Here is a 24,778-nt window from a genome sequence, read left to right on the forward strand (position 1 = left end):
GGGCAAAAATTTCATGGGACCATGACATTGGTGTGGCTATAAAAATTTCTTATTAAGGGAGTGGGTAAAACAAAAAGTTTAAAGTTAAATTGCTTCCAAATATAAAAATGTGTCCTTTTTTTTAATAGACTAATAAAGAAAATGTATATTTAAATTGAAATGGACTACATATAACTTAACTTACCTGGATCTCATATTATCATTTTTATTTTCTTTTAATTTCTCTTTCTACTTTCCTATCCATGGTCTATGGTCCATAGTCCACTTGAAAAACGAGCAAAGTCGAATGATACACGGAAAGACCCACCGGAGGGCTGGTGATATGACTGACATCCATGTTTATCACGTGCTTGTTGACACTAATTTTTAGAGTAAGCATTTTCCGCTCTTTCTTAGCTAGCGATTGACCATAAATTTCAAAATTTATTTTAAAAAATTTGATTTGAGTGAAATTTGGTTTGAAGATGAAAATGTGTTTGGACATAATTTTTCAAAACATATTTCACTTTTTATTTAAAAAAACATGAAACATGACTTATACCCACAAGTTCTAAAAACTATCATAAATACCCAATAGTATTATTATCACAAACCATAGCCCTGAACATAAAGAAAAAGTTAACTGATATGAGTGTTCAGAAAGCCATTTAGCCTACAAATCAGAAGCAAAAGTAAGATGCACAAAGAATTGAGCTGATAAGGGAGCATATTCATCAAATATTTAGTTGGTCGTAATAAATGTGGGCTTTTTTACAAATTATAAAAGTTTGGGGTAATATTTAAAAAAAATTAAAAATGTAACGGTCATGTTTTGGCCCAAAATCAACAATTGAGGTGATTTTGGAATTTTAGATTTGGGATTTGGGATTTGGGATTTTGTCAAAATGTGGGCAAAATCTATGGCCAAAGATGTGTTTGCCAAATAAATCCCAAATTTATTTTGGCAAAACTCATGGCCAAACGGGTCCTTAGTTTTTGTGAATCTATTTGAGTGTATACGAAATTTAATAAAAAAGAAAATTTTTGAACTTATGATATAAAATGAGTCATATATAGTTTGTGTGACTATAAATTACTGCATAAAGTAAATTGTTTTCAAATATGAAAATGGATCATTCTTTTTGTCACATATTAAAAATGAAATAGGTTCACTTAAATTGAAACGAGATGAATATTATTTATTGCACGAGGAAAGACATCGATAACCTACAAGGCTACAATTGACAAGAAAAATAATAAAACTATTAACTAGAACTTCGTTAGGATGTTCATTTTTATAAAAAAGAGAAACATATCAACTTATAGGTTCAAAATTAAAATTTTGAAATATTCAAATCGATTAATTCGAAATCGAACTTAAAAAACCCGATCAATCAGTGCTTATTTGAATTGGATCTGAATTGTCAAAAAATTAAAAATCCAAATTGAAACTTTCATGTCTAATCCAAACAGTTCGAACGCCCGCCCTTAGGTCTATCATAATTTTTTGGTATTCTTTTTGGTAAAATCAGTCAAGCGCCCATTTTGGAACGAATAATACATTTTTTGAGAAAGTGTTTGTATATTTTTTGGAATGATTTGCCAAATAAGACAAAAATATATTTAAAAAATCAAAACATCTCAAAATATAACTTGAGAGCGAACGAAAAAAAAAAAAATTCTTCAGAAAACGTACTCTATTAAAAGAGATAGATTAGTCCAGTAAAAAGGATATAGAAGTAGGTGGGGGTTCCTTACACGTGATCTAAAGACTTGAACGCCACCTACCGCTAATTGAATTCATGTTTTATAATTACTGATTTACCCCTAAACAAGTTTTATTTCGCTTTCACGCCCGTTCTGCTACTGCTTCATAATCCGAAGAGAACTGATGAGGCAGTAAAAAGTGATAAAGCCACAGCCATACTACTGGCAAGTAATCCGTTACGTATAAATCACGTTACTGCAGAGGGAGTTCTTTTGCTGGTAGCTCAGTCGAAGATCTACAATGGAGTCTTCACTATTGACATCGCCGGCGGCAATTTCTCGTTTGGGAGCATCGAGAACTCTTAATTGCAATTGCAGTCCTTTAATTTCTCAACTTCACCGCCATTTTTCTACTCGGCCGACTCACTTTGTACTGCTGAGTCAACTCGCTCGGCTCCATCTCCGAGCCGTATGTAACGGTGAGGTTCGACGTTTGAACCGGTTCGGACCGGTTTTGCTGTCGAAGAGCTTGGCAGCGGCGAACTTGCGCCCGGTTCGGAAGGATTTGCGGAGAGTTTCTGGCTCTGCGGCTTCGTTTGCAGCTGGCAGTGGAGGAAATGATGGCTCCGGTGGTAATGGCGATGGCGGAGGGGGCAATGGAGGTGGTGCGACAGACGGCGGGAAGGAAAATCCTAGTGTTGTTGCTGAAACGAGTGAAGATGTATCCGCTTTGTCCTCTGACGTCATTATCCTCGATGTTACCGTAAGTTACTCGTTTTAGATAATGCAATATTTGTATTGGCATTGAATAGTCCTCAAATTTGTGAGTGCACATTTCCAGGGAATGACATGTGGCGGCTGTGCTGCGAGCGTGAAGAGAATTTTAGAAAGTCAAGTAAGTATTCAAAATACTTCTCTTCAATTAAGCTTTCATGTTCATGCTATATAGCCCAAAAATACTGCAGTAGATTGAGTACAAGGTTTGCTTTCGGAACCAAAGGAGGAGCTATCTCTGTTCTTCTTTTGGACTGTTTGGTTCCTTAAATAATATGAAAATGATTGATTACATCAACAGAATTATTAGCTCTCAGTACCAAAAGAAAAGCTAAAAACTACTCGTCTTACTTGGCCTAGAGTGTTTAATTTTCCCAACCATGGGTGGATCCACATTGTGGACTCAAACCTCTATATATAGTTTAAATTAAAAACTCTCTCTCTCTCTCTCTCTCTCTCTCTCTCTCTCTCTCTCTCTCTCTCTCTCTCTCTTATGAACTAAGTCTGCATTCATTATCACAAAGGAAAAGTGGGTGCGGTGGTACTTTGTAACCACTGAGTTAGAAGTCCGAATATCCCAAGAACAGTTCAGTTGTCTATGATTTTTGGAGTGCATAAATTGCATAATTTACAGATGTTTATGTATTTGTCACGACCCAAAATCTCACCCGTCATGATGACGCCTATCTCAATACTAGGCAAGTCGACAATCTCAATAAACCACCATATCTTTTAAGTTTAAAAACATAATATCTAAATTTAGCGGAAGAAAAACTCACAAATACATATATAAACACTCCCAAAACCCGGTGTCACTGAGTACATAAGCATCTAATATGAATACAAGTCTGGAAAATACGGTCCATAATAGTCTGAGACCAAATGCAGTAAATAAGGAGATAGGAAAGGAGGGGCAAGGTCTGCGAAACACGACAGCTACCTCAGAATCTCCGAAAAATCAACCGTGCGAAAGAATCAGCACCCGCTATGTTCGGGAACACCTGGATCTGCACACGAAGTGCAGGGTGTAGTATGAGTACAACCAACTTATCAAGTAACAATAATAAATAAGGAACTGAAGATAATGACGAGCTACATAGTTATAGTTCATTTCCAATCATTCCAGCAAAGAATAGACATGCTTTCAAATCCGACAGTTTAAGTCAAATCAATTTTATACTGTTCAAGTTCATGTAATCCGAATATAAAATCTTTCAGAGAATTTCACAACAATGACAGATAGCAACTAAGTGCAACAACAAATGAAAAGCAAGTACAGCCTCTCAGGGCAACAATTACTCAACTCGTCACAACAGCTCAACCACTCGGCTCTCAGCCCTCAGCACTCACACTCAATGGGTACCCGCGCTCACTGGGGGTGTACAGACTCCGGAGGGGCTTCTACGGCCCAAGCGCTATAATCTGCACGGACAACTCACGTGCCATAGTATAAATATCTGGATTCGCACGGACAACTCACGTGCCATAGTATAAATATCTGGATCCGCACGGACAACTCACGTGCTGCACGGACAACTCACGTGCTATAGTATAATACAAAGATACGCACGGACAACTCACGTGCTGCACGGACAACTCCCGTGCTATAATATCCCGCATGGACAACTCACGTTCTATAATATCCCGCACGGACAACTCACGTGCTATAATATAATATCTCACAATCAGGCCCTCGGCCTCACTCAGTCACAAATCTCTCCAGTCTCTCGGGCTCTCAATAATCATGAAATCAACCCAAACAACAATGATATGATGCATCAATAATGAACAATATAGAGACTGGGAAGTGAGTACAAAACATCAATTAAGCAGATAGTTCAACATGTACACGACCTCTGTGGGTCCCAACAGTACCAACATATAGCCTAAACATGGTTTCTAACATGACTTACAGTCAAATTTCCACAATACATAGAGAGCACATAGCTAAGAACAAGCTATTCAACTTTACAGTTTCCACGGGACGGACTAAGTCACAATCCCCTCGGTGCACGCCCACACGCCCGTCACCAAGCATGTGCGTCACCTCCAAAATAATCACATGATACAAAGTCCGGGGTTTCATACCCTCAAGATCAGATTTATAACTGTTACTTACTTCAAACCGTGAAATTCTTATTCCGCTAAGCCTTTCTCTCATGAATTAGCCTTCAAACGCCTCGAATCTAGCCAAAAATAATTCGATTCAATCAATAAAATTTATTGGAATTAATTCCATAAAAAAATGCTAATTTTTCATAAAAATCTGAAATTTAGCTCAAAAATCGCTCGTGGGGACCACGTCTCGGAATCTGACATAAGTTACAGAATTCGAAAGCCCATTCAACCACGAGTCTAACCATACCAATTTTACCAAAATCCAACCTCAACTCGACCCTCAAATCTTCAATTTAAACCAAGAGGGTTCTCTAAATTTTTCAACCTAATTCACCCATTAAATGATGGATTCAATGACATAATCATGGAAATTAATCAAAACTGGATAACAATCACTTACCCCAAATACCCACGCAAGAATCTCTCCAAAAATCGCCTTCTACCGAGCTCCCAATTTGATTTTGTGTTATGAACTCAAAACCCCCGTTTTGAAACTTTTAATTCTGCCCAGAAATGCCTTCCATCGCGTTCGCGACCATGGCTTCGCGTTTGCGATGCCTTCCTACCTCTGCCCTTCGCGTTCGCGAGACACGAGCCGCGTTCGCGAAGGCTTAGCCCAGGCATGCCCCAACTCCCTTTTCTCTTCGCGTTCACGTCAGCTCACTCGCGTTCGCGTAGGCTTCCCTAGTCTCTTCTTTGCGTTCGCGATGGGTAAATCCCAACAGCCCAAATTCCTTCTTCGCGAACGCGTGAGACCCTTCGCGTTCGCGAAGAACAATGCCAGATACCAGTTCTAGCAGTGGCAAAACAAGGAAAAATGATCCGAAACCATCCCGGAACTCACCCGAGGCCCCCGGGACCTCAACCAAATATACCAACAAGTCCTAAAACATCATACGAACTTAGTCGAACCCTCAAATCACCTCAAACAACGCTAAAACCATGAATTACACCCCAATTCAAGCCTAATGAACTTTGAAATTTCTAATTTCTACAAACGACTCCGGAACCTATCAAATCTCGTCCGATTGACCTCAAATTTTGTACACAAGTCATAAATGACATAACAAAGGTATTCAAATTTTCAGAATTGGATTTCGACCTCGATATCAAAAAGTTACCCCCGGGTCAAACTTCAAAAAAATTTGATTTTCGCCATTTTAAGCCTAATTCCACTACGGACCTCCAAATAATTTTCCGGACACGCTCCTAAGTCCAAAATCATCATACGGAGCTATTGGAATTATCAGAATTCAAATCCGAGGTCGTTTACACATAAGTCCACATCTGGTCAACTTTTCTAACTTAAAATTTCAATTATGAGACTAAGTGTCTCATTTCACTCCGAATTCCTTCCGGACACGAACCAACTAACCCGGTAAGTCATAAAACCTCGTAGGAAGTTATTCAAGACTTCAAATAGTTGAAAGGTGCGTAAATGCTCAAAACGACCGGTCGGGTCGTTACAGTTTAGCTAGCCTTTTCTTCTATAACTTGTATCCTAGTTCACGTGTTTTCTATTTCCTTATTCGTATTTCTTTCACTTGATATTATGAATTTCTTTATCAACAGCCACAAGTTTCTTCTGCAACTGTAAATCTTACGACGGAGACAGCAATAGTGTGGCCAGTATCTGACGCGAAGGTTGTACCAAATTGGCAAAAGCAGATAGGGGAGGCCCTTGCTAAGCATTTGACTACTTGCGGGTTCACATCTAATGTTCGAGGTTAGCATTTTCTTTATTGTTGATTTGATCTGCTTCCAATTGTACTGTTGCATTTTACATGTTGTTCATTAGCATAACGATCTCATTGAAAATCTCCAAATGTGGATTGTGCTTGAACTAACTTTCTCTGACTAGCATTATTGGAACTGTAGGTGTATATGTAAAATTAACACTTCAAATGCCGGACAGGGTGCTATACTAAGGAAATAGATTGTGCATAGAACATCTTCAATGGTTGCATGTTTGTGAAAGATTCTGCAAGAGCAGTTGTAGACTTGCTATATATCTTTTTGGTGTTTAATCTTCCTACCATCTCAAGGTTCCTCCGCTTTGGTAGTGACCATGCGTAGCTTTAGGTCGCCACAGTTGATTTAGAAGAACCTATAGTAAATCTGGACCATTTTTGGAGAGTGATTTAAATAGCTGCCTGACATTGTTTCCTTGTTTATTATTTATCTAAGGTGAGTGGTAGTTTTACACTATTGATTAAGAGGAAAGGAACAAGCTATGAGAATACAACAGAAACCCACCCACCGCCTTTTCTCTCTCTCTCTCTTTCTTTCTTTTTCTTTTTTGGGGTTGAGTGATATTGCTTTTCGTCTTAAGAATAGGAATTTAACTAAGAATATCTCTCTGGTTTTGTGCTAGATGAAAGAATAGTATTCTGTTTTTGGACCATTAGCACCTCTTATATTTCAAGCAGATCAGAGACTGCAATAAACTTGGGGTTTTTATTACTCATGTGAAGCTTGGTGGGTAATTGACAGGTGAGGGAGCGATTGAAGGGGATTTTCCATCATGATATGCAAAAGCTTTGTTGAAATGAGCAACCATTGTCCTTCATGGTATGTCCCTGTTATATTGACTAAAACCCTTATCACCAGCACCTCTTAGTCACTTCTCCCTGCCTTTGATAAAAATAGAACATTTAGGTTAAAATAATGATTTTGATTTTGACAACAAGGTCCTTTTCATCTATAGGTGAGAGTTTCAGCGGCAAGTATTGGTGGATTTGTTGAAGGGAGGAATTTCTATGATGAAGAGGCTCGTGCATTTTGAATAATTGTACCAAGACAAGTTTATAAATGTTATTAGTTAATAGGAGCCATCTTCCTGTAAAAGTTCACTGTAGTAGTTCAGGTCGTGAAGACATTAGCTTAGGATAGGCCGGCTGCGTTCCTGTTGTATCTTTCGCCCTTAGTATAAAAGTGGAGGAAATCTTTTAGGTTCTGCAGTCTGACGTTCTGGTGAATCTCTTCTTGTAACTGTTGTGTAATTTCTGAACTCCAAAATGGAATTTCCTGTTGCAATGATGTAATGTGTTTTGGTCCACCTTTTGGGTCTCCCTTCTAAAATTTATCTTTTTCTGGACATGAACCCCCCCTCTTCTATTCACTGGACAGATCATCAAAGAAGAAACTAAATTCAGTTTTCAGTTAGACTAATGTGTTGTGAAAGAATCTGACCCATAAAAACAAAAGTGATACAACTTTATTACTAGCCTGAACCTTAATCTCATAAACTAGAAATGTGGAAGAGCATTAATCTTTTATTGTTGATTCATTTCACACTTCTGCTCCATTTTGTAAATCTTTTGTGTACTAGTTTAATTTATTAAGTGATCTTCTATTTATGTTGTCAAACACATGTGATCTCTATTCTTGTGTAGGTTCTTTTTACCTTTTGGTAGAGAATTATCTGACTTATCCCATATTAATAAAATTATCAACCTTATTAAAAAAAACATATGATTGTCTAATGTTTTATTGGTTAACTTAAACTGTTGTGGGCGGTAGCCTATTAATTAAAAGGCACTCTCCTAGAGTCAATTCGCATAAAAGGTAAGGAAGGCACAGTGAGGAAAAGATCTTTGCAACTGAAGTAGACTGCATGAGATAATTGTTGGATTATAAAGTTAGTGATGAAAAGGATAAGTTTTAAGCAACTCATGATCATCAAATAGGAGAAAGTAGTTTAAATGGATGCACTTCTGAATTTTTTCCAGGACCTGCTTTTCAATGTCCAAATCTCAACTTCATTTCAAAATCTTTTGAACTCAGAAGTATTATTTTGATTAAAATAGTTTCCTTCACTTGTGTCCCCCCTTGCCTCCCACTTAATCAAATTCAAGGTGCATAAAATGATTGTGGAAATGGTTTGCATGTGTAAAGGAATAGCGGTACAGTTGTGAACATGAATAATGGTTAACATTTATTGAATGAAGTGATTTTACAACACCGTATTTTTTTTTATGAAGTTGTACGACACCATAGTTTGTGTTTGTGTAAACTCAATCTAGTTAAACTTGTTTGGATGATTAGCATATTTTTCTTGTTTTAATGCTTTTCTTTGGACCTCCTAATTTTGTCCTAACACTTTGTTTATGTCACGCCCCGAAATCGGGGAGCGCGACCGGCGCTCAACCGATTGAACCCGACCGAGCAAGCCTGTTAGATTTCCTTCTACCCAAACTCATCCATGAATAAAGAGGAGATGAACTCCATTAATCAAACATTGAAAAGATTTTCATTAACAACTCCCATTTCATTTTCATTAGAAGTTTCGCTCAAAATTTCCAAAATATTACAAGTTTATAGATACAATGAAAAATATGTTTACCAAATACCAACATTTCTAGTTCAATTCCCCACGTCAAACACCACCCACAACTTGTCTACGGAGCCTCTAAGTACAACAGAAGAGTAGTATGGAAGTGCCGGCAACAAGGCCATGGTTGTACCTTAAAACGCAATGTACAACTCAAATGACACCAAGCCCGGAATAGAGTAGGGCTCACCAAAATCTGCTGAATAGATAGTGACTGCTAACGAGGACCAAAGTTGCCCGCTGATGAACCACCTGCATCCATTGAAGATGCAGCGCCCCCGGCAAAATAGAATGCCAATGTAAGAAAGGGAAATCCATGGAAACCACAATCAACAATCAATGATATCCAAAAGCCAAGTTAAAACATAGTAATATTCAAGATACGAAGATAATATTATATATTTTTGGTTGGGAGATCTTTAGCACTGATATATGATATATATCATTGTTCACAATACCAATACCACCGTACTTTGAGCACGAAGTATGATCACGACCCGATCGGCTAGGCCGTCTCATCCGAGACATCAACCACAATCACAATTTCAATTATAATTTCCAGCACAATCACCATGTGTGCGGCATGGTGTCCGATCACGACCCGATCGGCTAGGCCATCTCACCACAATGCCGTGTGGATCGACATCATCCTTTTCTATCTATCATCTCATCCCAATTAAGTTGAATAATTTTATCATATCCCAATTAGGGTAATAAGGGGAATAATTACAATCTACTCCTATACCGGCACGTGTAGTTTCGGAGTTAGGTTATTTCAACCTACCCTTCCTCGGTGACTATCGATACTTCCAAAAATATTATTTTTGTTTTTGCACACAAAGGTAACAACAATACAAATGCCTTTACCTCATAAGTCATAACCTTTCATACCGTATATAGCCTCATTGGCACTTTCAACATCATTATTTCATTGTCTCTCTTGGTCATGCATATGGTTCTTCATTCATGGCACAATGGCCGTATTTCATATTCCACACTTTCATTCTTTCCTTTCATGGATCATCATCACAAATATCAACATATATAATATTCCGAAAACCACAACTTTAGGTTCATTAGTAATGAAGACTTTAAACACATTGGATTTCTTTCCAAGAAATGGAGTAAAATGATTGGCAATCGAAGCACAAGTTAAAATCGTAAACAAGTAACACACCATTTATTCTTGAAATACTTTTCCCCAAAAAGGGCAATACACCATTTCAACTCATGAATATATAAGAGCTCAAAACACATTGGAATTACTTACAAAGCATAGCATTAGTTAAAACAACCACATATGGGCATCACTTGAATTCATAAGCTTTTAGGCAATTCTATTTTCGAAGTCGATTTTGGAACAGTTGAATCAAAGCTCATTTCATAATCTTTCTCAAATCATCTTATTTCATTGGCACCATTGGCCACAAGTATAACTTTCACTCTTGGCACGTTGGCCACACTTTATACCCCCAATTCACTTATTTCACTTCCAACCATCTTTATAGATTATCAACAATAAGACATTTCCAATCAAGACTTTAGGTACACATATGAGCAATTAAGAGTCTTAAGCATATTGAGATTTTCTCACACAATTTGGCATCATAGCCATCATTTGAAACATGACTCAAAGACATAGCATTTTAATACACATCATTCTTGAACACATTCCCAAAGGATAACATAATGTGATAGGAACATTCGTGACACGTTTTGAATACATAATTCTCGACACTTTGCTTATTCGGGACAATCGAATTTATTGGGAACATCTCGGAACATAGAATAAGGAGCTTGAGACAACCATACTTGAAACTTACGGGAACATCTTGAAATTCAATTCTAAGAGAGTAGTTTAACCAACATACCTCGATTTGAGCTTTTCTTAAATTACTACAATGTTCCAAAAATCCTAGCAATCCCAATCTCAACCTTTAAGCTCCGAAAATACTACAATGATCCAATTGATTAAAATGTCCAAATATCACCCACAATTCAATACCTACCATTAGATATCTCAACTACATCAAAATAAATACGAAAAGATTCATAAATATCCATTTAGGCTTCACAATTCGACAACAAGCCTTCAACCATCCCAAATTATCCAATAGGCTCATCCATTAGCATATTCAATTTAATTCTTATCATTTAATACTCATTTGGAATCAATAATAATACTATGTTAATTACCCAACATCATTAAGTCACTATTCATTACCTTCTCCAACAAAACTCTAGGTTCAAGAACATCCATTTCAAGAACTAGTGTTGTATCTTCTCCAAATGGTGATTCCCAAGTAAATTCGTTCATCAATTAAGTTATCAAGTCTATTGGAATCATTAGAAACTCAAGACATATGTGTTTATATCAATTCATCACTATTCATCTTCTTCTTTACCTAAAAATGGCATTCTCAAGACCCACATTTAGGGTTCATACAATATCCCATTATTACTTCAAATAAAACTCATAAACATGCTACCCATACTCCAATATGACATATATATGAAGCTCAAGTGAAGGGATTACCTCTTGGTGGAAGAATCTCACTTTTCCTCTTTTTGGTGTTCTTGAAGATTCAACCCATTTCCTATGGATTTGATCCATAATAATGTTAATGTTATCACTAAATGATGTTATATAATCATCCTTGTGCCAAAACAACTTACCTTGAAGTGCATCCATGGTGGAAGAGCTCCTCCTTTCTAGAAATCCATTCCAAGATGAAGAACTAACACATTTTCTCTCTAAACCCACGTTTTCAGCTCCTTAAAATGACCCTTGAAGCTGCGTAGCCTCCTGCGTAGGCTACGCACAAAGGCTACGCAGGGTGGACTTCCATTCCCCTTTAATTAGAAGTTGTTGGATTTGCCTACGCAATGGCGCGTAGGCTACGCTGCTATACTGCGTAAGCTACGCAAGACTCGCGTAGCTGTTCTGTCACCCTTTAGTATAAAGGTCATAACTTCTTGTAGGAATCTCCAAATGACGAACGGTTTGAAGCATTAGAAACTAGGCATATAGACCTTTCATTTAATAGGTCATAAACCATATAAAACTTCATATCTTGAGAGTTATTTGCGTAGCTGTTCTGTCACCCTTTAGTAAAAAGGTCATAACTTCTTGTAGGAATCTCCAAATGACCAACGGTTTGAAGCATTAGAAACTAGACACATAGACCTTTCATTTAATAGGTCATAAACCATATAAAACTTCATATCTTGAGAGTTATGCTCGTTTGAAGTTAGGTCTTGTGCGAACTCAGTTGAAACTTTACCCCATTGTATAATTTCCAACTTGACTTAGCCTTGGGGCTCTTCTTAGACCATAAACCATTCTTAATGCACCTCATACATATATTATCATGATCAATTGATATCATTCATATTATTAGTCTTGTTCATACCCGAATTAATATAATTAATACCTGTCAATCTTCTTAATGGTCTTAAAACACTTCGAAATTTTCCGGGGTGTTACAGTTTATGTCCTGGAAGAATCAACTAGAAGTCATTTGATCATTGTGGTTATCCCCTAAAATATCATAAATTCTAGGAAATAATATCATCAGCACTGATATCTTCCTTCTTGATCTGATTGCATATCACCTTCTTGTTTTAAGTGTTTGCATGTGTATTGGCGTGACATGGGTCTATTTCAATGCAGATTCCGGAAGGGAAAACTTCTTTGAGATATTTGAGAAGAAGATGAATGCAAAGCGTATTCAGTTGAAAGAAAGTGGTACATACCTTACTTAAGAGCTCCTCTTCTAGCCATTTTCTGAGATTTCACAATTTAAGGGACCTATTTTATCAGAATGTAATAACCTCAACACTAATAACCTAATGTTTTAACAGGTCGGGGGCTTGCAGTCTCATGGGCTTTATGTGCAGTGTGCCTTGTCGGCCATCTCTCTCATTTCTTTGGAGCTAAGGCTTCATGGATTCATGCAATTCATTCCACCGGTTTCCATATGACTCTATCTCTGTTTACATTGCTTGTACCTGGTCGACAACTTATTATTGATGGTCTGAAAAGCCTAATTAAAGGATCGCCAAACATGAATACATTAGTTGGTCTTGGGGCCTTGTCATCGTTTGCTGTCAGCTCAATGGCAGCCTTAATACCAAAACTGGTAACTATTTTTACCAATATCCTGTACTTGGTTCTGGTGAATTAAAGTTTCATCTAAAGATTTGAGTATACACTATATGTAATCAGGTTCAGCAGGTACTGTGTACTTGGGGCAAAATACTGGAGTATAAAAACATTTCCATTCATCCAGTCCCCTTTGACTGTAAAACATAATGATTTTATGAAAATCCTAAATAGCAGCTTACAAAAGTTAAACAAACCCCTAAAACTTAATTCTGAACCTAAAGCCGTTAACATGCCCAAAAATATGTCCATGTAAAAGGAAATGGTAAAGATAAGGTCTGGTATATAAGATCGGCTAGTATTCATTTGCTCCCTGCTTCAGAGACATGCATTGTGCTCTCTTTGTATTATTCTGTACTGCCGTCATGTTTGCTTTATCTACTGACAGCCCCTTAAAGTTGTCACCAAATTCCATTTAAACACCTCAACTAAGGCTTGTACCTATTAAGCACCTAACATCATTCAAAGTATACCTATTGAACATTTCAATCATAATAGTTAAAAAGATAGAAGTGCGTGTAACTCAAACACGAATGACATACCAACTTGACGAATGAGACGAGGACTAGTAGCATTAGTGCTAAAAGATTATTTAAAAATTTGAGGAAAAAATTATTTCCGCATAAATTCCCCCCCCCCCCCCCCCCCACACACACACACACACACACACACACGCAGTTCCATCTCTTCTCCAAATCTCTCCCACCATGGCCACCAGCCCTAAGATATTTTTTCATGTTTAAAATAGACTTAAGGTTGCAAACTTGCAGTTTAGCCCTAATTCTTAGGATTGAAGAACCTTAATTAATCTAATTTTAGAAAGGTAGTGGTTAGGTTCCTAGCGGCGCATAGAAGCAGCACCAATGGCGAAATCTACGGCTAAAGAAGAAATGACTAAATTTTCTTCTTCTTCATGCCACAAGTTTGCACCATTTCAACCGCACTTAACCAACAAGCAGCAATCAAAGAATTTGGAATAGGTACATTCTGAATGATGTATAGGTGCTTAATAGGTACAAGCCTCAGTTAAGGCGTCTAAATGGAATTTGGTGACAACTTTAAGGGGTTGTCTATGTATTTGGTTTTTTATGTGTATAATGTATCTAACCATCTATATGTTGTCAAATAGGAAAATCGCTAGATGGTTGATATCATCTCTTACTAAGACAAAGCTGAGTGTTATCAGAATATAAGTGGGAGCATAATTGAAAGTAAAGCGAGGAGGCTCTTTCTGAACTTCTCTAAAGTGCCTTAAGGCTTTCAGCCTAAATATGTTTTATTGTTTGTTGAGGCTCCACCATTTGTTTTTCTAAAAGATTTTTCTTCCGATAACTAGTAAATTTTTTGTTAGAAAGGTTTGCTAAGCCGTAAATAGTAGGTATTAATCAATGAACTTTAGGAGCAAGCATCCTCTATTAAGTGCATGCAATTATCTATACAAATAAGAATCCCTTGTATTCTTCAGTTGGAGGCTTTAGAAACTTCTCTCTTTGTCCATAAAAAGAGCATTAACTTCCCTATAATACAGTATTCAATTGCTTCCCAGTCATTCAGAGTGATTATTGTTAGCTTTGAATCAGTTATACCTGCAGCTAGCATTCATCTAATTAGCTTTGCTGTAGGGCTGGAAAACATTCTTTGAGGAGCCTGTTATGTTGATTGCTTTCGTCTTGCTGGGAAGAAATCTTGAGCAGAGAGCTAAAATTAAAGCCACAAGCGACATGACAGGCCTTCTCAATGTCTTGCCATCTAAAGCAAGACTTGTAGTCAGTAGCGATTCAGGGGAATCAAGCTCCACTGTTGAAGTTCCTTCTAACAGTCTGTCTGTCGGGGATCAGATCATTGTTTTACCTGGGGTAAGTAAAGATGTGCTTGTCTTCACGTTACATTGTACCTTATTAGGTCTCCCTTGATCTGTTTTCAGTGGTATTGGGACAGTTCTTACTTGAATCGGCTGAGTTGTCGATCTCCCTCCTGTTATCTACTAGCTTAAAAATGAAGCATATTATTTGATCAGTAGAGATATTCTGATCAGAAATAGCAAGCAATAGCAGTTGAATTTACTGATACTTGTTTGTTGAAATTCAGGACCGTGTTCCAGCTGATGGAATTGTCAGAGCTGGTAGAAGCACAATTGATGAATCAAGTTTTACTGGGGAGCCTTTACCTGTAACGAAGTTACCTGGGGTAGTCAACCTATCTTCTCATATCGATAACTACTTTTTTCTTTTAAAATATTGCTTTATGGATGGACAGATATCCAATTTAAACACCATCGTCAATTCCTATAATATCATGATAGATATATTCTTATGAATTAGGCTGAAGTTGCGGCAGGAAGTATAAACCTTAATGGAACACTTACTGTTGAAGTGCGACGACCAGGTGGTGAGACTGCAATTGGGGATATTGTTCAATTAGTAGAAGAAGCACAGAGTAGAGAAGCTCCTGTACAGCGGTTGGCTGACAAGGTTTCCATTTTAAAGCTGTTTTTTCTCCTTATGTACACAATATTTGGCAGTTGGTGGGTTACGTGGTTCACCCAAATGACTGTCTAATATTGTTTGCAAAAGGAATTTTATTTGTAGGCTTGTCCTGAAAAAAGCTTAATTGCTTCCATTAACTAGGTTGCTGGGAATTTTACCTATGGGGTAATGACACTTTCTGCTGCCACATTTATGTTCTGGAACCTTTTTGGTGCTCGCATTCTACCATCCACCCTTTATCATGGAAGTGTAGTTTCGCTAGCGTTGCAGCTCTCATGTACTGTGCTGGTACGTTAATGTATAAACTCATAGGTACTGAGTTGACTTTCAGTAATCACTAACAAGGTTCAAATCTGACTACTGCTGCATCATCCCACAAGATAATTTTTCAAATCTGATTGAGTAATCCTTTATAAAATCTTTTGATTCACTACTGCTGTTTCTGTATTGTTTTTAGTTTCATTGTCTTTTTCTGCATCATGTAAGCATGCTTCTGTCCCATGGTTATACTTCTATCTCTTTGTTTTGCCGTAATTGGCTTCGGGTTTGTGGTTGTAGGTTATTGCCTGTCCATGTGCACTTGGTCTTGCCACTCCTACTGCAGTGATGGTAAAGACATACATATCCTGTAGTGCTGTCATACTAAATCCAGGCATGATCCTAACAGCTGATGCACTACTAATGATTAGACATTTTTGTGTAAAGGTTGGAACCTCACTTGGTGCCACTAAAGGCTTGCTTTTGCGTGGTGGAAGTGTCCTAGAAAGATTCTCAACGGTGAATACAGTTGTTTTTGACAAGACAGGGACACTGACTATTGGTAGACCAACTGTGACCAAAGTGGTGTCTCAAGGTCAAGGCTATCAAGAAGATCCAGATGCAAGGTTGAGTGCAAACTTTAAGTGTATTTATACTACCTCTCTCATGCCTTTATTAGGCGTTTCAAAATGCAATCCACTTTCTTTAAAAGGAACTTCTGATCGTCATCAATATAAAGTTTTTATACATAAGAGTTTATCAAAATGATTGTTTAATAGGCAAAAATGGGTATCCTATAATTTTTGAATTATGTGAACAAAAAAAAATTGAGAAACTCTTAAAATACAATTTTTTCTTTTCTATTCTTAAAACACACAGGGCCCACTTGTTTTCTAATAAATACTAAGCAATTCGTACTTTAACTCTTTCACTTCATAGACATCTCGTGCAAACTAAGACTATTATATTAGGATGAAATGAGTAAACTTTTATGAGCTTCTATAATTCCATCTTTGCGTCCTTCATGTCATGTAGATTTGACTATTCTCTGATAAAAGTATTTTCTGTCAAGGCACTTTAAAACTCTTAATATACTACATTACCGGGAAATGAAGAGTGATTGAAATATGGAAGACTGAATGATGCAAGTTTTATTTATCATTCAGGAAGACTTCTGTTAGTTTTGTTTGCATTGCAGGTCAATCACAGGTATATTAGGTATCCAATTTTTGGGCCATAACAAATAAGGAAATTGCTTTTTCTTTATAGCATTTTCTTTTAACGGAAAAAGGCCAAAACAGCCCTCAGACTATTCGATTTCGTACAAATATGCCCTCGGTCAAGCTATTGAGCCAAAAATGCCTCCACTGTTATCTTTTTGCCTCACTTATGCCCCTATGACTAACGGTCCTATCTAAAAAAAATCAATTAATATCCACGTGTCAACTTCCTATTGGCTGAACTTAAACTCCACTCCAAATAGAATTAAACCCACCCGTATGTGAAGATCCGTAAGTGGATGGAGGATATTATTGTACCAAATCCAATAGTCTAGGGGCTGTTTTGACCCTTTTTCATTTTTTTTATCATCTTCTTCATTTTACATTTACCATTGGAGCCGCCATTTTATCGGAAATGTTCATCAAAAGATCTTAATTTGCACACTCAAATGTCACTTACAGTGGTAATTCTCATTTTCTTTCTCATCATCGTAAGATAATCTAAGAACCCTTTATGAATTCATGGGCTTCAAATTCGCGAATAGTCTAATTTTTCTCTTCATATTTTTTGTGATTTTTGTAAAATCTTAGTAAGATGTTAGACCCAGAAGGTAATTTATTGTAGAAATTGGAACTTTTATGGCCTCATCCTTGAACAAAATCCCATTTTCACAACAAAAAAGGACATTAAATCGAAAAAAATTATAGATTTTCAAATCGGGCCCTTTCGATTAGCATAGCATTCTTGTTATTGTTTGGAAATTGAGGAATGGAGCAAACATGCGAGTCATGGTTGTGGTGTCAGCGTAATTGCTACGGAGGAAAGGAGGTGGTGGCAGCCATGGTAGTGGTAGAGTTGGGAAGATTGAGAAATTAAACTTTTTGGCAATCAAGAGTTTGACCTTTTTTTTTTGGGGCGGGTCGGATTTTTGGGTTGGAAAAGAAAATGGGTTATAGGTGGATATTGGGGTTATGGTTTAAAGTTGGACCAGTAAGAAGTTGCCACGTGTAATTTAAATAACTTTTTTTTTATTTGGTGTTGACTGTTAGTCATAGGGATAAGTGAGTCTGAAAGACAACGGTGGGAGCATTTTTGGCTCAATAGGTGAACGGAAGACATATTTATACCAAATCGAATAGATTGAGGGCAGTTTTGGCCCTTTTCCGTTCTTTTAATAACATGTTATTTTCCTCAATAAACATATGTTAATAAATTGACTTTGTTTGAAGAATAAACTATCTACCGGATAAATTCTTAAGTCTCTCTCTTACCTTCTTTTTGACTTCATACTAAACGAACATCCACAAGAAAAGCATCCAATGTTTGCATTTCCTATTTGTTCTCTCTTAATAAAATGGAGATGGGGTCTCATCAACCCCAAAAACTAGCTCATAAGGTGAGGATTGCCCTAGATTTCAAAGAACCCGTGCTTAACGCTTCCTTCTGAAAGAGAGAAACAGTTCTAACACCCATAGAAATGGCCAAGCCTCTTCCATCTCTTCTTCTTCCTAAATTTCCACCGCACCCATCAAGAGCCAAGCTCCCCGCGACCAAACCCCAGTAAATTTCTCCGGCAACCGAGCCCCCACGTGCCACCCACGCGCCTTACTTTCCGGCCAGTCACTGCCACGCGCCGGCGCGTGTGGCCTTTTCAGGCAACTTTTCAAATTTTTTCCTTCAGACAGCCTCTTCGCGAGGCATTTCTGAACCATCCCGTGCCAGTTTCACCAAATTCCGACGACTTTTTCTTTTTCCGGCCTTTAAACCCCAGTTCCTTTTCTCTTTCAGACAGCAGTACGAGGAAACATTCCTCCCTTCTGTCTCCGACCACTGTGAATACTGTTATTCCAACAATTGAGGTTTTTCCGGCCAGCTTTTCCGGGACAGCCGCATTTAGAATATGATGGATTGTACAGAGAGAAGCTCTTTTTTCTCTCTAGAATCCAGAAAACTGGAAAACATGTCGTTTATGAAAGCTGTCTCTTGGCCATCCCTAGAACTTGGGGGAAGATGCCATCGAAAGCTCGACGTAGGACAGGAGCTGCACTTCACGCTGTCCGAGGAGCACACTCTCAGACGCAAGGGTTTCTTGGAATCTAGTCTCATTGGGTCTTTCTCCAAATGGGTTGGTTCTCCGGAGGCTGTTAGAAACTGGGCAGCAGAGGCATGGAACGTCAAGGATGGACTGAAAATATCGCAATTGGGGGACACTCAATATCTCTTTCGTTTTGTTGACAAGTCTCAAGCTTCGGAAATTCTTGTCAGAGGAAACAGGTGGTTCGATGGGAACTTTTTAAATCTAGACAGATGGGTGGAGCATGATGGGTGTCTTGACCCTCGCTTCGCTGGCGACACTTTGGTGGTCAACATGGTGGGTCTCCCGGTGCATCTTTGGTGTCTTGACCTATTCAAGAAGATAGGGGAAATCTGTGGGGGTTTTATTGATGTCACTTGCAGTTTACACGATCTCTCGCGAGTGAGGATTGTGGTGAGGAAAGGGGGCAGAATCCCTGTCTCCACTGTGGTGGAAGATGGCTACTTGAGTTATAGGGTTTGGCTGAGCCCTGAATTTCGCCCTATCTTTATGCCTGTGATAGCGACGGAAGAAAAGGGAAGGTCAAACAGAAGAAAAGGGAGGGGAAATCAGTCTCTAAAGGGAGGGGAGGGTTCACCGGATCACTGGATTAAGCCGAAATCAGACGTTAGACCGAGAAGAGACGGGAGGTTTGAAATTGGGGGAGGAAGACAAAATTATAACAGGAGAAGACGTGAATGGGTCAGTGATGCGGGCTGGAAAGGCAAAATGGGACGGTCCCCATCTACCTATCATAGGGCCGTACATGTTTTCAGCAAGTATAGGCCTGAGCCTCCTCACATGGGCCCAGCAACTTTCCCCAATTCCATTAGAATTGATCCTAAGGGGCCCAACTTGTTTCAAGCTGCGCATGATAAGGCTCCTAAGCATATGGGAACATTGGTTCCTCCTTCCTCTGGCCATGATGCTTCACACAGTGACACTACTTCACCGAGCTCTAGTGACATGTGCCCCTCTACGATGGCCGCCGCTGCGGGGGCAGAACCGGCAAAGGATGGTGCTGTTAATCCACGACCCCTACCTCTGTCGGGCCCGGTTCCATCAACCACTCAACTGCTCCTGGGCTTAATTGTGCTGAGGACACACTCAAAGTTTCTTCTTTTTCTGGGGAGATTGGTGAGCATGTCCCAATTGATGTTAGTGTCGGACCAGTATCTTCAGTTAATATGCCACCAAGGGTTCCATTCTCTCTTCCGCCACGCTACCCTACTGATGGTTCTGGACATTCCTATAGCAGCGGGGTATTATTTTCAGAGGTTGTTGACCCCCCAGGAAATGGTGAGACCCTTTCGAAGGTTAAAACTCCTAGTGCTAGCAATGCTATGGTCTTGTATTCCTCTGGTAGTAGCAAGGAAAGGGCACATGCAGAAGAAGCCTGTCCAATTTCGTCAAGGACCGGAGGAGGGGATATGTCCTTTTGGATGGAGGACAAACTCTTAAACTTTGGGAAGTTTCTAGGTGTATCTGTTGCAGGGAAGGAAGATAGGGTGTTAGAACTGTTGAGGGAGATTGAGCAACAATCTCTTTACGATGGTGCAGGGAGGGAGTTGGGTAAATTTGTTAAGAAAAATAACCTAGGGGATGTAGTGGTGTATCAGAGAAGGGGGCGAGTGTGTGACAAAGAGAAAGGGACCTCGGCTAGGGGAGGTGGGGAAATGGGGGCTATTGCCGCTTATGAAAGTTAAGATCCTTTCATGGAATGTGAGGGGATGAATGACCCAAACAAAAGGGCCATCATCAAAGTGGGAGTTAGGGAGTGGGGTGCCAACCTAATTTGTTTTCAGGAGACCAAAATGGAAGTTTTGTCGGATGCGATCGTGAGAAGTGTCTGGGGAGGTAGTTGGGTGAAATATGACTGGGTTCCAGCAGCGGGAAGTGCGGGGGGCATCCTACTTATGTGGGATGATAGAAGCTTGGAGGTAAAGGAGATTAGGAAGGGAGCTTTCTCTTTGGCAGCTCTCGTCAAAGATAGAGTGAGTGGGGTGGAGTGGGGATTTGGGGGAGTGTATGGGCCGGTAGGGGAAGGGTCCAAGATGTCTTTTTGGGAGGAACTGGCCAATATTTTGGGGGAATGGGACATTCCATGGGTTCTAGGGGGAGACTTTAACACTATTAGATTCCCGGAGGAGAGATTAGGGTGTAGAGTGTTTTCGAGGGCCATGGAGGAGTTTTCTGACTTCATCAATGATCACCTTCTCATTGACCTTCTTCTGTCAGGGGAAAGGTTTACTTGGGCCAGGACGGAGGATTCCAACTCAAGGTCTAGAATTGATAGATTCTTGACATCTCCCTCATGGGATGAGCTGGTGCCGAATGCGCTGCAGATTCCTTTACCTATGTTGACTTCAGATCATTTGCCTATTTTGCTAGATGGATGCAGAGGGAGAGGGATGCGTGCTCCCTTCCGATTCGAAAACATGTGGTTGAAGGTGCCAGGTTTCAGTGACAAGGTGAAAGTATGGTGGACAAGCTATGGGGTATCAGGGACACCTTCATACCGCCTTTCGAAGAAACTCAAATTGCTCAAGGGAGATATTATTAGGTGGAATAAGGAGGTTTTTGGGAGGGTAGAGGTTAAAATGAGGGAGCTTATGCATGAATTGGGGGATTTAGAAAGAGGGGAAGGAGCGGGGGAGTTAGACGAATCTGAGAAAGAGCGATTGGGGGAGGTTAAGAGGGAAATAGTCGAGTTAGCAATAGCTCAGGAGACTAGTTGGCGGCAAAAATCGAGGGCGCTCTAGCTAAAGGAGGGGGATTCGAATACCAAGTTTTTTCATAGGGTGGCGGTCGCAAATCGAAGGAGAAACTTCATAGAGTCCTTAGTTGTGGATGGGATGAGGATTGAGGGAGAGGAGGAAGTAAAAGGAGCGATAGTGGGGTTTTATGAGAACTTATATAAAGAAGAAGTTAGTTGGAGGCCGACTTTGGGGGGAATAGAGTTCAACCATATAGGGGAGGGAGACAACGAGTGGCTAGAAAGGAGCTTTCGAGGAGAAGGAGGTGCACGAGGTTGTGTCGTCTTGTGCTGGTGATAAGGCCCCCAGGCCTGATGGTTTCTCCTTGGCTTTCTTTCAGCTCTTTTGGGACACCATCAAGGGGGAGTTGATGGAAACCATTGAATACTTCCATGCGAATGGTGTTTTCGAGAGAAGTATCAATGCTTCCTTTATTACTATTGTGCCTAAGAAAGAAGGTGCATCTTGTATCAGAGACTACAGGTCTATTAGTCTCGTGGGGAGCATTTACAAGATTATTTCTAAAGTGCTTTCCAACAGACTCAAGAAGGTTCTTGACATGACTGTTTCGTCCTCCCAGAATGCGTTTGTGGAAGGTAGGCAGATCCTGGATGCTGCCTTGGTGGCAAATGAACTTGTAGACTCCAGAAGGAAAAATAGAGATCCCGGCTTACTATGCAAGTTAGATCTTGAGAAAGCTTTCGACCATGTCAATTGGGAGTTCCTGGACTTCATTATGATGCGGATGGGGTTTGGGGAAAGATGGAGGGGATGGATAAAGTTCTGCATTTCCTCAGTCAGATTCTCTGTCCTGGTTAATGGTAGCCCATGTGGTTTCTTTGGCAGCTCCAGGGGTCTCAGGCAAGGTGACCCCCTATCCCCCATGTTATTCATTCTAGTGATAGATGCTCTGAGCAAAATGATGGATCGTGCGGCGGGCGGAGGCTTCTTGAGAGGATTCTCAGCTCCGATTGGGGTGCTCAGTGCCCGAAGAGTCTCACATTTGCTTTTTGCGGATGACACACTGGTTTTCTGTGATGCCGATATGGATCAGTTGACCTACCTGAAGCAGGTCCTGCAGTGGTTTCAGTTAGTATCAGGACTCAAAATCAACATCGGCAAGTGTGAGATTTTCCCGGTAGGTGAGGTTACTAATTTTGATGCCTTGTCTGGCGTTCTCAGATGCAAGGTGGGCTCCCTCCCCACTACTTACCTGGGCGTCCCTTTGGGCGCTTCATATAAGGATACTACGGTTTGGAATCCAGTGATCGAGCGGGTTAAAAAAAGATTAGCAGGGTGGCAGAAACGGTATTTGTCAAAAGGAGGTAAGGAAGTGCTTATCAAAAGCACTTTATCGAGTATGCCAACCTATTACTTATCCCTGTTGCAAGCACCGGTGAGCATCACAGAAAAACTGGAGCGACTTCAAAGGAACTTTCTATGGGATGCGGCGGATGGAACTAGAAAGTTTCATCTAGTGAATTGGCAAACAGTCACTTCCCTAAAGAAGTGGGGTGGGCTTGGAGTTAAAGATCTTAGGGTATTTAACAGAGCTTTAATGGGAAAGTGGCTGTGGAGATTCGGGGTAAAAGAGCATGCTCTATGGAGGGAGGTCATAGTAGAAAAGTATGATTCAACGGGAGGGGTTGGAGGACCAAGGCGATCACAACACCTTTCGGGTGTGGCATGTGGAGGAGTATCATGAAGAATTGGGAAGCATTCAGTGGCAACATCACTTACAGGGTGGGAGATGGAAGGAGAATCAGCTTTTGGAATCATAGGTGGTGTGGAGGGGATTCTTTGAGGGTCTCCTTCCCCCACGTCTTCAGAGTATCAAACCAGAAGGAACTGATGGTCCAACAGATTCGCAAGGAGCATGAAGGGGGGTAGTATGGGACCTCTTATTCAGGAGGAACATGCAAGATTGGGAGATTGCGGAGCTTCAAGTTTTGATGGCACTGCTATACGGGCAAGACATGCTCCAGCCATCCTGCGACTCTTGGAGATGGGGCTTGCGTGGCGATGGTGTGTTCACCGTAAAGTCTTTTTACCAGAGTATGTTGGTGAGAGAGGAGACCACTTTTCCATACTCCTCGATCTGGATTCCTAGGGCGCCCACGAAGGTGTGCTTTTTTGCATGGCTAGCGGCAAGGGGAGTGATCTTGACTGCTGAAAATCTCCGAAAGAGGGAATTACACTTGTTAGTTGGTGCTATATGTGTAAAAGCTCAGGAGAAGAAGCTGATCACCTTATGTTGCATTGCCCTGTGTCCTCAGCTTTGTGGAGGGCAATCCTGAATCTCTTTGGTGTTCAATGGGTGATGCCAAGCACGGTAAAGGAAATGTTATATAGCTGGGGCGGTTTTCGTAGAAGAAGAAAGCAAAAGGCGTGGAAATTTGCTCCGTTAGCTCTCATGTGGGTAGTATGGGGGGAGAGAAATAGGAGAGCTTTTGAGGAGATTGAGTCTCCTTTTTCACATCTTAAGAATAGTCTTTTATCTTTGATCGCTTTTTGGTGCACTCACTTAGCCCTTACTTGTATAGAAGATTGGGCGTCTTTTGTAAAGAATCATGTTCTGATATAAATTCTCTACGTCTTTGGTATACTTTGTGTACACGGAAGTTCTCTCCCTTTTGATTAATACAATTTACCTTATCAAAAAAAAAAGGTGAGGATTGCCCAAGACCATATATGGAGGCAATAGTCCATTCCTCCAACTAATGTGGTTCAACACCTTTCTGCACTCTCAGATATCTCGTGTGGACGACATAACGTGGCTGAATATTCGGTAAACCAAGAATTAGGATGAGTCTGGTTGTGATACCATGTTAAGAAAATATTGTGTCTAACTCAACCAAAAGTTAGCACATAAGGTGAGCATTGCCAAGATCATGGAAGGAGACAACA

At 39.8% G+C, this 24,778-nt stretch overlaps 1 protein-coding gene and 1 long non-coding RNA gene across 4 annotated transcripts in view; both read left to right on the forward strand.

Moving 5' to 3' along the window:
• Positions 1–1,823: 1,823 nt before the first annotated feature.
• LOC104118266 (copper-transporting ATPase PAA1, chloroplastic) overlaps positions 1,824–24,778 on the forward strand; it is a 30,842-nt gene continuing 7,887 nt past the window's right edge. For all 3 annotated transcript variants that reach the window (XR_011408802.1, XR_011408803.1, XM_070177698.1), the window contains exons 1-11: positions 1,824–2,449; positions 2,528–2,581; positions 6,151–6,304; positions 12,585–12,659; positions 12,776–13,053; positions 14,699–14,932; positions 15,165–15,263; positions 15,398–15,547; positions 15,704–15,850; positions 16,121–16,171; positions 16,268–16,446. Coding sequence is in view for 1 of the 3 variants with exons in the window: in XM_070177698.1 (XP_070033799.1) it covers positions 1,988–2,449; positions 2,528–2,581; positions 6,151–6,304; positions 12,585–12,659; positions 12,776–13,053; positions 14,699–14,932; positions 15,165–15,263; positions 15,398–15,547; positions 15,704–15,850; positions 16,121–16,171; positions 16,268–16,446 (1,883 nt within the window). In the remaining 2 variants the exon portion in view is untranslated. The remainder of the gene's footprint in view (positions 2,450–2,527; positions 2,582–6,150; positions 6,305–12,584; positions 12,660–12,775; positions 13,054–14,698; positions 14,933–15,164; positions 15,264–15,397; positions 15,548–15,703; positions 15,851–16,120; positions 16,172–16,267; positions 16,447–24,778) is intronic.
• LOC138893396 (uncharacterized) lies at positions 16,453–24,708 on the forward strand. The gene is made up of 2 exons (XR_011408804.1): positions 16,453–18,437; positions 24,540–24,708. It is a non-coding gene; the product is annotated as an uncharacterized lncRNA (long non-coding RNA).

This window comes from Nicotiana tomentosiformis, chromosome 1 (assembly GCF_000390325.3).
Source record: "Nicotiana tomentosiformis chromosome 1, ASM39032v3, whole genome shotgun sequence".
Lineage (NCBI taxonomy): Eukaryota > Viridiplantae > Streptophyta > Magnoliopsida > Solanales > Solanaceae > Nicotiana > Nicotiana tomentosiformis.